The sequence below is a fragment of the Salvelinus namaycush genome, unplaced genomic scaffold (genome assembly GCF_016432855.1).
Source record: "Salvelinus namaycush isolate Seneca unplaced genomic scaffold, SaNama_1.0 Scaffold640, whole genome shotgun sequence".
In the NCBI taxonomy this organism is placed as follows: domain Eukaryota; kingdom Metazoa; phylum Chordata; class Actinopteri; order Salmoniformes; family Salmonidae; genus Salvelinus; species Salvelinus namaycush.
Window position 1 is genome coordinate 89,098 of NW_024061354.1, and position 13,446 is coordinate 102,543.

At 46.5% G+C, this 13,446-nt stretch overlaps 1 protein-coding gene across 3 annotated transcripts in view; it reads left to right on the forward strand.

Annotated features, from left to right (window-relative positions):
- dmrt1 (doublesex and mab-3 related transcription factor 1) overlaps window positions 1-13,446 on the forward strand; it is an 82,566-nt gene that overhangs the window by 31,964 nt on the left and 37,156 nt on the right. For 2 of the 3 annotated variants that reach the window (XM_038987086.1, XM_038987087.1), the window contains 2 exons: window positions 1,599-1,715; window positions 1,836-1,917. In XM_038987086.1, the coding sequence (XP_038843014.1) occupies window positions 1,599-1,715; window positions 1,836-1,917 (199 nt within the window). Of the gene's footprint in view, window positions 1-1,598; window positions 1,716-1,763; window positions 1,918-13,446 lie in introns of all 3 variants that reach the window. The other variant, XM_038987085.1, reaches the window with a different exon arrangement.

Consider the following 13,446-nt stretch of genomic DNA (forward strand, 5'->3'; position numbering starts at 1 on the left):
CTTAACCCTACCTTAACCCTGCCCTACCTTAACCATACCCTGCCTACCCTTAACCCTATCTACCCTCAACCCTACCCTACCCTATCTAAATCCTACCTTACCTACCCTTAACTCTGCAGCCTACTACAGCAACTTGTACAACTACCAGCAATACTACTATTTCGGCCAATCAGATCACGTCTCCCTGTTATTACTTCCCGCCTACAAACAACTATTGAAGAGGGAGCCACAAACGGGGAGAATAGTGAGACACTGGATGGAGGGAGCCACCAACGGGGAGAATAGTGAGACGCTGGACGGAGGGAGCCACCAACGGGGAGAATAGTGAGACGCTGGACGGAGGGAGCCACCAACGGGGAGAATAGTGAGACACTGGATGGAGGGAGCCACCAACGGGGAGAATAGTGAGACGCTGGATGGAGGGAGCCACCAACGGGGAGAATAGTGAGACACTGGACGGAGGGAGTCACCAACGGGGAGAATAGTGAGACGCTGGACGGAGGGAGCCACCAACGGGGAGAATAGTGAGACGCTGGACGGAGGGAGCCACCAACGGGGAGAATAGTGAGACGCTGGACGGAGGGAGCCACCAACGGGGAGAATAGTGAGACGCTGGACGGAGGGAGCCACCAACGGGGAGAATAGTGAGACGCTGGACGGAGGGAGCTATCAATTGGGAGAATAGTGAGACACTGGACGGAGGGAGCAGAATCAGTGCTCCAGGACTGTTTGGAGAATACTGATTGGAATATATATAGGATTCATCTACCCACGATTCATTCTCTAACGTTGAGGAATACACATCATCAATCACAAGATTCATAAAAAAATCCGGACATACCCCAACCAAAAACCCTGGACTAACGGAGAAATCTGTACCATGCTGAGAGCCCGTACTGCAGCATTCAACGTCAGCAAAGTGAATGTGTAGAACACCTTCATGATTCCTATATTGTCTCTGATAACATTAGAGTGTAGAACACCTTCAAGGACAGTAACACTAGGCAAGTCAGTTAAGAACAAATTCTTATTTTCAATGACGGCCTAGGAACAGTGGGTCAACTGCCTTGTTCAGGGGCAGAACGACAGATTTTTACCTTGTCAGCTCGGGGATTCAATCTAGCAATCTTTTGGCTACTAGTCCAACACTCTAACCACTAGGCTACCTGCCTCTAACCACTAGGCTACCTGCCTCTAACCACTAGGCTACCTGCCTCTAACCACTAGGCTACCTGCCTCTAACCACTAGGCTACCTGCCGCCTCGTAAACACGCATGATGCATTGTTTAACCTTTAACTTCCTTTTAGCTGAGGGAGGACTTATGAGCTCTGTTTAAATCTGTTTAAATATAATTTAACTTCCTTTTAGCTGAGGGAGGACTTATGAGCTCTGTTTAAATCTGTTTAAATATAATTTAACTTCCTTTTAGCAGAGGGAGTACTTATGAGATCTGTTTAAATCTGTTTAAATATAATTTAACTTCCTTTTAGGTGAGGGAGGACTTGTGAGCTCTGTTTAAAGCTCTGTTTAAATATCATTTTGAAAAAAGCCAATTATTTTCTCCCCACCTGTCTGTGTGTGTTATCGTCTGAAACAGATGCCGAACGGCGAGAGTCGTCTATCCAGCCACAACGTGTCTCCTCAGTACCGGATGCATTCCTACTACTCTTCTGCCTCCTACCTCAGCCAGGGCCTGGGCCAGGGGTTGGGCCAGGTGCTGGGCCAGGGGCTGGGCCAGGGTTTGGGCCAGGGGTTGGGCCAGGGGTTGGGCCAGGTGCTGGGCCAGGGGCTGGGCCAGGGTTTGGGCCAGGGGCTGGGCCAGGGGTTGGGCCAGGGGTTGGGGACCACGGCAGCCTGTGTTCCCCCCATCTTCTCTCTGGAGGACAACAACACCTGCCATGAGACCAAGCAGACCTGTGAGTAATACACACAGAGATACACACGCACGCACACACACACAGATACACTTACACACTTACATTCCCACTGACTCTCTGGCCCATAAAGTTGAATCCAGACTTCATCCAGAGAGGGGTTGGGTTCATCCGGGGGAGGTCCACACTGCACGACAAAGGCTCTGTAGAAGTTATACAAATAACGTCACAAGTCCAAGTTTTATTATGGCCATTTGTACTGTTGGTCCTATTCAGCGTCCTACAGCTGTTTACAATCACGTTGGCACTAATGTCAGAACCTTGTGGTCATTTTTCAAAACTCTACACACAAAACTCAAAACGGTCATCACTTGTAACGCAGGCCGTCCAATGATCAAAACATTGCATTATGCATTCATATCTTTAAAGAAACCTTGCACTTGCAGAATCATTGGTTCAAATAACTCATGTATCATGAAATACCATAGGAACATTCATTTAGATCACCCACACACAAGATACCGATAGTTTCACTGTGTAGTTGTTCGTACAATCGTTAAATATTGTAGTACAAAATATGTGATACATGTTTCATTATGGTACTACATGTAAATACATCACTGTAAAAGGACTAGTAGAGAGAATACTACAGACACAGTGGAATCATTGAACAAAATCTGACATTTATTGATGAAATAAAATAAAATCAAAACAGGTTTATTTGAGTCAAAGCAAAAATAATTAGCTACAAAAAAGAAAAAAACTACAGTAAAACGTAAACTGCAGTGTTCCTCACCTGGCTTACTGTAAAACATCAACTGCAGTGTTCCTCACCTGGCTTACTGTAAAACGTAAACTGCAGTGTTCCTCACCTGGCTTACTGTAAAACGTAAACTGCAGTGTTCCTCACCTGGCTTACTGTAAAACATCAACTGCAGTGTTCCTCACCTGGCTTACTGTAAAACATCAACTGCAGTGTTCCTCACCTGGCTTACTGTAAAACATCAACTGCAGTGTTCCTCACCTGGCTTACTGTAAAACGTAAACTGCAGTGTTCCTCACCTGGCTTACTGTAAAACATCAACTGCAGTGTTCCTCACCTGGCTTACTGTAAAACATCAACTGCAGTGTTCCTCACCTGGCTTACTGTAAAACATCAACTGCAGTGTTCCTCACCTGGCTTACTGTAAAAAGCAAAGCAACGGATTGGTTACTGTACTTCTATATTTCCCTCAACCCTGTCTTGTTGATTTGGCCACAGGTTCTCATCCACATTACAATGGATGTTTTCATTAGCCAAACATCTTGGGAAGAATCTTCGGGCGAATCCAGGCCTGACGCTGGTCTGCCGTGATGTCATTGCACGTGTCATCCATGGCCTGGAGAAGGGCGGCTTGTTCGTGAGGGCGCCTATCATGTACCTTCCACCTCCATGTGGAGACAAATTCATAAATCGGGTTAAGGAAAGGAGAGTATGGGGATAAGTACAGGGTGGTAAATTGTGGTTGGGCCTGAAACCATGCTTGCACCATTTGAGCATGGTGGAACCTGACATTATCCCACACAATGACATAGGTCACGCCATCAGCTCTCCAGACCTGATTTAGCTCATCAAGGAAGGTTACAAGGAGAGCTGCGTTATATGATCCTATACGAGGTCTGCGTCTCTGTCACGTATACACCCTCTCCGGCCTCTAGGCCATCAGCTCTACAGACCTGATTTAGCTCATCAAGGAAGGTTACAAGGAGAGCTGCGTTATATGATCCTATACGAGGTCTGCGTCTCTGTCACGTATACACCCTCTCCGGCCTCTAGGCCATCAGCTCTCCAGACCTGATTTAGCTCATCAAGGAAGGTTACAAGGAGAGCTGCGTTATATGATCCTATACGAGGTCTGCGTCTCTGTCACGTATACACCCTCTCCGGCCTCTAGGCCATCAGCTCTCCAGACCTGATTTAGCTCATCAAGGAAGGTTACAAGGAGAGCTGCGTTATATGATCCTATACGAGGTCTGCGTCTCTGTCACGTATACACCCTCTCCGGCCTCTAGGCCATCAGCTCTACAGACCTGATTTAGCTCATCAAGGAAGGTTACAAGGAGAGCTGCGTTATATGATCCTATACGAGGTCTGCGTCTCTGTCACGTATACACCCTCTCCGGCCTCTAGGCCATCAGCTCTACAGACCTGATTTAGCTCATCAAGGAAGGTTACAAGGAGAGCTGCGTTATATGATCCTATACGAGGTCTGCGTCTCTGTCACGTATACACCCTCTCCGGCCTCTAGGCCATCAGCTCTACAGACCTGATTTAGCTCATCAAGGAAGGTTACAAGGAGAGCTGCGTTATATGATCCTATACGAGGTCTGCGTCTCTGTCACGTATACACCCTCTCCGGCCTCTAGGCCATCAGCTCTACAGACCTGATTTAGCTCATCAAGGAAGGTTACAAGGAGAGCTGCGTTATATGATCCTATACGAGGTCTGCGTCTCTGTCACGTATACACCCTCTCCGGCCTCTAGGCCATCAGCTCTACAGACCTGATTGAGCTCATCAAGGAAGGTTACAAGGAGAGCTGCGTTATATGATCCTATACGAGGTCTGCGTCCCACCACACCATCTTCCGATATAGCCACACACATGGTGATGTTGGCCCCACGTTGTCCAGGTACTTGGATGGTTGCACCGTTGGCCAATGAAATTCCGACCTCTCCTCCTTGTCTTGGCCAGGTTGAAGCCTGCCTCATCCAAAAAGAGGAATTTGTGATGGTTTTCGTCAGAATCCGTCTCCATCACCCTCTGAAAATACATTTTGGAAAGAGAATTACTGATTACAATGATGTAGAATTTTGGGGGGAATTTTTCACAACAGGCATCTTGAATCTGAACGTACCTGAACGTCCTCAGTCTTCAGTTGCTTCACTCTGTCTGCATTTCTTTCTGAAGGCACACGGTATAGCTGTTTTAGAGACACCTGGTGCCATTTCAGCATGCGTGCAATAGTCAGCAGACGTATGGCTTCCAGATTGTTGAACATGTCCTCATTATCCAAGATGTTCTGCTGAATGTCTGTCAGGTGAATATCATCTCTGTCCCGAACCAAATGGACCACAGCCCGCTCTTGTTGCTCAGTCAGAATTTTGCCTCTGCCTCCCCTATTTGGCCTAGTCTCAATTCTGCAGGGAAAATTTAAGTAAGAACACATTTAGTCACATCACCTACTCTGTGGTGTACATTGGCATGCAGTATACAGTCATTTGATAGTTGGGAGTAGCCTAATGTTTAGTGCACGCTGAAGACTTACCGGTTCTCATTGTGGAAAGTTCTGATGATTGAGGCAACGGTTGATCTTCTGAGGTTTGGTTGAATCATTGTAGCTGCCTCAGTCATTGTCATGATGTACAACATGGTCTACAACTATTGCTCTGATTTCATTGGACGCTCTTTGCTGTTGCTGCTGCTGTCTTAGTCCGTGGCCTCGTCCTCTACCACGTTCCCCCACACCTCTCAGACGAGGCCCACGACCACCTCTCAGACGGGGTGCTCGTCCTCTACCACGTTCCCCCACACCTCTCAAAACGAGGCCCACGGCCACCTCTCAGACGGGGTGCTCGTCCCCTGCCACGTTCCCCCACACCTCTCAAACGAGGCCCACGACCACCTCTCAGACGGGGTGCTCGTCCTCTACCACGTTCCCCACCACACCTCTCAAACGAGGCCCACGACCACCTCTCAGACGGGGTGCTCGTCCCCTGCCACGTTCCCCCACACCTCTCAAACGAGGCCCACGACCACCTCTCAGACGGGGTGCTCGTCCTCTACCACGTTCCCCCACACCTCTCAAAACGAGGCCCACGACCACCTCTCAGACGGGGTGCTCGTCCCCTGCCACGTTCCCCCACACCTCTCAAACGAGGCCCACGACCACCTCTCAGACGGGGTGCTCGTCCCCTGCCACGTTCCCCCACACCTCTCAAACGAGGCCCACGACCACCTCTCAGACGGGGTGCTCGTCCCCTGCCGTTCCTTTGACCACCACGTCTTCCTCCTCCCACTGCTTGACCTCTATTGTGACCTGGATCACCTGTTGTGACCTGGATCACCTGTTGTGACCTGGATCACCTGTTGTGACCTGGATCACCTGCCGGCTCCATGTTATCGCCATGTTGTTGCAGGTGGATACCACTCATTTCACTATATACTCGTACCACAATGTGAAATCAATCATCAGTAACGAGTTGGCAGTATTGTAAAATAAATTACAAGGGCCTGCATACGTACCCTCACCGGCCACTTTATTAGGTACACCTGGGTGTTAATGCAAATAGCCTGCTCCTTCGAACAGCGAATCACGTGGCTGCCTGCAACTCAGTATATAGACTATATCGAGTGGAGAGCTTTAGATGTTGTTCGACCAAACATTAGAACGGGCAAGATCAGTAATCTAAGCAATTTTGACCGTGGTATGATTGTTGGTGCCACACATGGTGGTTCCAGCATCTCAGAAACAGCTGTCCTCCTGGGACCTTAAGGCACTACCGTCTCTAGAGTTTACAGAGAATGGTGCGATAAACAAAACACATTCAGTGAGCGTCAGTTCTGTGGGCAGAAACACCTTGTTAATGAGAGAGGTCAGAGGAGAATGTCCAGACTCATTCAAGCTAACAGAAAGGACACAACTGGTGTGCAGAAGGGCATCTCTTACCGTACAACACGGTGAATAATTCAGGCTGTTGTGGAGGCAAAAGGGGGTCCTACCCAGTACTAGATAGGTGTACCTAATAAAGTGTCCGGTGAGTGTACCGTAATGTCAAATCTGAAAACATGGTCTGGAAAAGTGGTACATGGGACCATAGAAACAGTGTCTGATAAAGAATGATGATGAAATATTACATCCATAGATAATGTAGTCCAATTGGTTCATGTTCCACGGTAATTGGTGTCAATGGATCTCGTTATCCTGAAACTTTCATGATCTGAACATGGAATATTGTTTGTTTGAGCCGTTGTATCAGTTGATAGTTAGATCATTGTAATGACATGAATAGACAGTCATCTCAGATGTAATGTGTGAATTGCATTTTGAAATGGTAATACTTTGATGTTAAGTTGTGTCATTTTGAACAGGTGATTTTAGTTCAATGAACAAATGATCTTAGATACATGTGTACTGTCTCATGCAGATATAGCCCTCCAGATATAGCCCTCCAGATATAGCCCTCCAGATATAGTCCTCCAGATATAGCCCTCCAGATATAGCCCTCCAGATATAGTCCTCCAGATATAGCCCTCCAGATATAGTCCTCCAGATATAGCCCTCCAGATATAGTCCTCCAGATATAGCCCTCCAGATATAGCCCTCCAGATATAGCCCTCCAGATATAGCCCTCCAGATATAGCCCTCCAGATATAGCCCTCCAGATATAGCCCTCCAGATATAGTCCTCCAGATATAGTCCTCCAGATACAGTCCTTCAGATATAGCCAGATATAGTCCTCCAGATATAGTCCTCCAGATATAGCCAGATATAGCCCTCCAGATATAGTCCTCCAGATATAGCCCTCCAGATATAGCCCTCCAGATATAGCCCTCCAGATATAGTCCTCCAGATATAGCCCTCCAGATATAGCCCTCCAGATATAGCCCTCCAGATATAGCCCTCCAGATATAGCCCTCCAGATATAGCCCTCCAGATATAGCCCTCCAGATATAGTCCTCCAGATATAGTCCTCCAGATATAGTCCTCCAGATATAGCCCTCCAGATATAGCCAGATATAGCCCCCCAGATATAGTCCTCCAGATATAGCCCTCCAGATATAGTCCTCCAGATATAGCCCTCCAGATATAGCCAGATATAGCCCTCCAGATATAGTCCTCCAGATATAGCCCTCCAGATATAGCCAGATATAGCCCTCCAGATATAGCCCTCCAGATATAGACAGATATAGCCCTCCAGATATAGCCAGATATAGCCCTCCAGATATAGTCCTCCAGATATAGCCCTCCAGATATAGTCATCCAGATATAGTCCTCCAGATATAGCCCTCCAGATATAGCCCTCCAGATATAGCCCTCCAGATATAGCCAGATATAGTCATGCAGATATAGCCCTCCAGGTATAGCCCTCCAGGTATAGCCCTCCAGATATAGCCCTCCAGATATAGCCCTCCAGATATAGCCAGATATAGACCTCCAGATATAGACCTCCAGATATAGCCCTCCAGATATAGCCCTCCAGATATAGCCATGCAGATATAGTCATGCAGATATAGCCCTCCAGGTATAGCCCTCCAGATATAGCCCACCAGATATAATCAGATATATCCCTCCAGATATAGTCATGCAGATATAGCCCTCCAGATACAGTCATGCAGATATAGTCCTCCAGATATAGCCCTCCAGATATAGACCTCCAGATATAGACCTCCAGATATAGCCAGATATAGCCCTCCAGATATAGCCAGATATAGCCAGATATAGCCCTCCAGATATAGCCAGATATAGCCCTCCAGATATAGCCCTCCAGATATAGCCCTCCAGATATAGCCCTCCAGATATAGTCCTCCAGATATAGTCCTCCAGATATAGCCCTCCAGATATAGCCCTCCAGATATAGCCAGATATAGCCCTCCAGATATAGCCCTCCAGATATAGCCCTCCAGATATAGCCCTCCAGATATAGTCCTCCAGATATAGTCCTCCAGATATAGTCCTCCAGATATAGCCCTCCAGATATAGCCAGATATAGCCCCCCAGATATAGTCCTCCAGATATAGCCCTCCAGATATAGCCCTCCAGATATAGTCCTCCAGATATAGCCCTCCAGATATAGCCAGATATAGCCCTCCAGATATAGTCCTCCAGATATAGCCCTCCAGATATAGCCAGATATAGCCCTCCAGATATAGCCCTCCAGATATAGACAGATATAGCCCTCCAGATATAGCCAGATATAGCCCTCCAGATATAGTCCTCCAGATATAGCCCTCCAGATATAGCCCTCCAGATATAGCCCTCCAGATATAGTCCTCCAGATATAGCCCTCCAGATATAGCCCTCCAGATATAGCCCTCCAGATATAGCCAGATATAGTCATGCAGATATAGCCCTCCAGGTATAGCCCTCCAGGTATAGCCCTCCAGATATAGCCCTCCAGATATAGCCCTCCAGATATAGCCAGATATAGACCTCCAGATATAGACCTCCAGATATAGCCCTCCAGATATAGCCCTCCAGATATAGCCCTCCAGATATAGTCATGCAGATATAGCCCTCCAGGTATAGCCCTCCAGATATAGCCCTCCAGATATAATCAGATATATCCCTCCAGATATAGTCATGCAGATATAGCCCTCCAGATACAGTCATGCAGATATAGTCCTCCAGATATAGCCCTCCAGATATAGTCCTCCAGATATAGACCTCCAGATATAGACCTCCAGATATAGCCCTCCAGATATAGCCAGATATAGCCAGATATAGCCCTCCAGATATAGCCAGATATAGCCCTCCAGATATAGCCCTCCAGATATAGCCCTCCAGATATAGCCCTCCAGATATAGCCCTCCAGATATAGTCCTCCAGATATAGCCCTCCAGATATAGCCCTCCAGATATAGCCAGATATAGCCCTCCAGATATAGCCCTCCAGATATAGCCCTCCAGATATAGCCCTCCAGATATAGCCAGATATAGTCATGCAGATATAGTCCTCCAGGTATAGCCCTCCAGATATAGCCCTCCAGATATAGCCCTCCAGATATAGCCAGATATAGACCTCCAGATATAGCCCTCCAGATATAGTCATGCAGATATAGCCCTCCAGGTATAACCCTCCAGATATAGCCCTCCAGATATAATCAGATATATCCCTCCAGATATAGTCATGCAGATATAGCCCTCCAGATACAGTCATGCAGATATAGCCCTCCAGATATAGCCCTCCAGATATAGCCCTCCAGATATAGCCCTCCAGATATAGCCCTCCAGATATATCCCTCCAGATATATCCCTCCAGATATAGCCCTCCAGATATAGCCCTCCAGATATATCCCTCCAGATATATCCCTCCAGATATATCCCTCCAGATATAGCCCTCCAGATATAGCCCTCCAGATATAGACAGATATAGCCCTCCAGATATAGTCCTCCAGATATAGCCCTCCAGATATAGCCCTCCAGATATAGCCCTCCAGATATAGCCCTCCAGATATAGCCCTCCAGATATAGTCCTCCAGATATAGCCCTCCAGATATAGCCCTCCAGATATAGCCCTCCAGATATAGCCCTCCAGATATAGCCCTCCAGATGTAGCCCTCCAGATATAGCCCTCCAGATGTAGCCCTCCAGATGTAGCCCTCCAGATATAGCCCTCCAGATGTAGTCCTCCAGATATAGCCCTCCAGATATAGCCCTCCAGATGTAGTCCTCCAGATGTAGTCCTCCAGATATAGTCATGCAGATATTGCTAGGTTAGCCAGATATAGCCCTCCAGATGTAGCCCTCCAGATGTAGCCCTCCAGATGTAGCCCTCCAGATATAGTCCTCCAGATATAGCCCTCCAGATATAGCCCTCCAGATATAGCCCTCCAGATGTAGCCCTCCAGATATTGTCCTCCAGATATAGTCATGCAGATATTGCTAGGTTAGCCAGATATAGCCCTCCAGATGTAGCCCTCCAGATATAGTCCTCCAGATATAGTCCTCCAGATATAGCCCTCCAGATATAGCCCTCCAGATATAGCCCTCCAGATATAGCCCTCCAGATATAGCCCTCCAGATATAGCCCTCCAGATATAGTCCTCCAGATATAGTCATGCAGATATTGCTAGGTTAGCCAGATATAGCCCTCCAGATGTAGCCCTCCAGATGTAGTCATGCAGATATTGCTAGGTTAGCCAGATATAGCCCTCCAGATATAGCCCTCCAGATATAGTCCTCCAGATATAGTCCTCCAGGTATAGCCCTCCAGATATAGCCCTCCAGATATAGTCCTCCAGATATAGCCCTCCAGATATAGTCAGATATAGCCCTCCAGATATAGTCAGATATAGCCCTCCAGATATAGTCCTCCAGATATAGCCCTCCAGATATAGTCAGATATAGCCCTCCAGATATAGCCCTCCAGATATAGCCCTCCAGATATAGTCAGATATAGCCCTCCAGATATAGTCCTCCAGATATAGCCCTCCAGATATAGTCAGATATAGTCCTCCAGATATAGCCCTCCAGATATAGTCATGCAGATATTGCTAGGTTAGCCAGATATAGCCCTCCAGATATAGCCAGATGTAGCCCTCCAGATATAGCCCTCCAGATATAGTCCTCCAGATATAGTCATGCAGATATTGCTAGGTTAGTCAGATATAGCCCTCCAGATATAGTCATGCAGATATTGCTAGGTTAGTCAGATATAGCCCTCCAGATATAGTCATGCAGATATTGCTAGGTTAGTCAGATGTAGCCCTCCAGATGTAGTCCTCCAGATATAGCCCTCCAGATATAGCCAGATATAGCCCTCCAGATGTAGCCCTCCAGATATAGTCCTCCAGATATAGTCCTCCAGATATAGCCCTCCAGATATAGTCAGATATAGCCCTCCAGATATAGTCCTCCAGATATAGCCCTCCAGATATAGTCAGATATAGCCCTCCAGATATAGTCATGCAGATATTGCTAGGTTAGCCAGATATAGCCCTCCAGATATAGCCAGATGTAGCCCTCCAGATATAGCCCTCCAGATATAGTCCTCCAGATATAGTCATGCAGATATTGCTAGGTTAGTCAGATATAGCCCTCCAGATATAGTCATGCAGATATTGCTAGGTTAGTCAGATATAGCCCTCCAGATATAGTCATGCAGATATTGCTAGGTTAGTCAGATGTAGCCCTCCAGATGTAGTCCTCCAGATATAGCCCTCCAGATATAGCCAGATATAGCCCTCCAGATGTAGCCCTCCAGATATAGCCCTCCAGATATAGTCCTCCAGATATAACCAGATATAGCCATGCAGATATTGCTAGGTTAGTCAGATATAGCCCTCCAGATATAGTCCTCCAGATATAGTCATGCAGATATTGCTAGGTTAGTCAGATATAGCCCTCCAGATATAGTCCTCCAGATATAGTCATGCAGATATTGCTAGGTTAGTCAGATATAGCCCTCCAGATATAACCCTCCAGATGTAGCCCTCCAGATATAGCCCTCCAGATATAACCCTCCAGATATAACCAGATATAGTCCTCCAGATATTGCTAGGTTAGTCAGATATAGTCCTCCAGATATAGTCATGTAGATATTGCTAGGTTAGTCAGATATAGCCCTCCAGATATAGCCATGCAGATATAGTCCTCCAGATATAGTCCTCCAGATATAGCCCTCCAGATATAGTCCTCCAGATATAACCATGCAGATATTGCTAGGTTAGTCAGATATAGCCCTCCAGATATAACCAGATATAGTCCTCCAGATATTGCTAGGTTAGTCAGATATAGTCCTCCAGATATTGCTAGGTTAGTCAGATATAGTCCTCCAGATATTGCTAGGTTAGTCAGATATAACCCTCCAGATAGAGCCCTCCAGATATAGTCCTCCAGATATAGTCCTCCAGATATAGTCCTCCAGATATTGCTAGGTTAGTCAGATATAGTCCTCCAGATATAGTCCTCCAGATATTGCTAGGTTAGTCAGATATAGTCCTCCAGATATTGCTAGGTTAGTCAGATATAGTCCTCCAGATATAGTCCTCCAGATATTGCTAGGTTAGTCAGATATAGTCCTTCAGATATAGTCCTCCAGATATAGTCCTCCAGATATTGCTAGGTTAGTCAGATATAGTCCTTCAGATATAGTCCTCCAGATATAGTCCTCCAGATATTGCTAGGTTAGTCAGATATAGTCCTCCAGATATTGTCCTCCAGATATAGTCCTCCAGATATTGCTAGGTTAGTCAGATATAGTCCTCCAGATATAGTCCTCCAGATATAGCCCTCCAGATATTGCTAGGTTAGTCAGATATAGTCCTTCAGATATAGTCCTCCAGATATAGTCCTCCAGATATAGTCCTCCAGATATAACCAGATATAGCCCTCCAGATGTAGTCCTCCAGATATAGTCCTCCAGATATTGCTAGGTTAGTCAGATATAGTCCTTCAGATATAGTCCTCCAGATATAGTCCTCCAGATATAACCAGATATAGCCCTCCAGATGTAGTCCTCCAGATATAGTCCTCCAGATATTGCTAGGTTAGTCAGATATAGTCCTTCAGATATTGCTAGGTTAGTCAGATATAGTCCTCCAGATATTGCTAGGTTAGTCAGATATAGTCCTCCAGATATTGCTAGGTTAGTCAGATATAGTCCTTCAGATATAGTCCTCCAGATATTGCTAGGTTAGTCAGATATAGTCCTCCAGATATAGTCCTCCAGATATAGTCCTCCAGATATTGCTAGGTTAGTCAGATATAGTCCTCCAGATATAGTCCTCCAGATATAGCCCTCCAGATATTGCTAGGTTAGTCAGATATAGTCCTCCAGATATAGTCCTCCAGATATTGCTAGGTTAGTCAG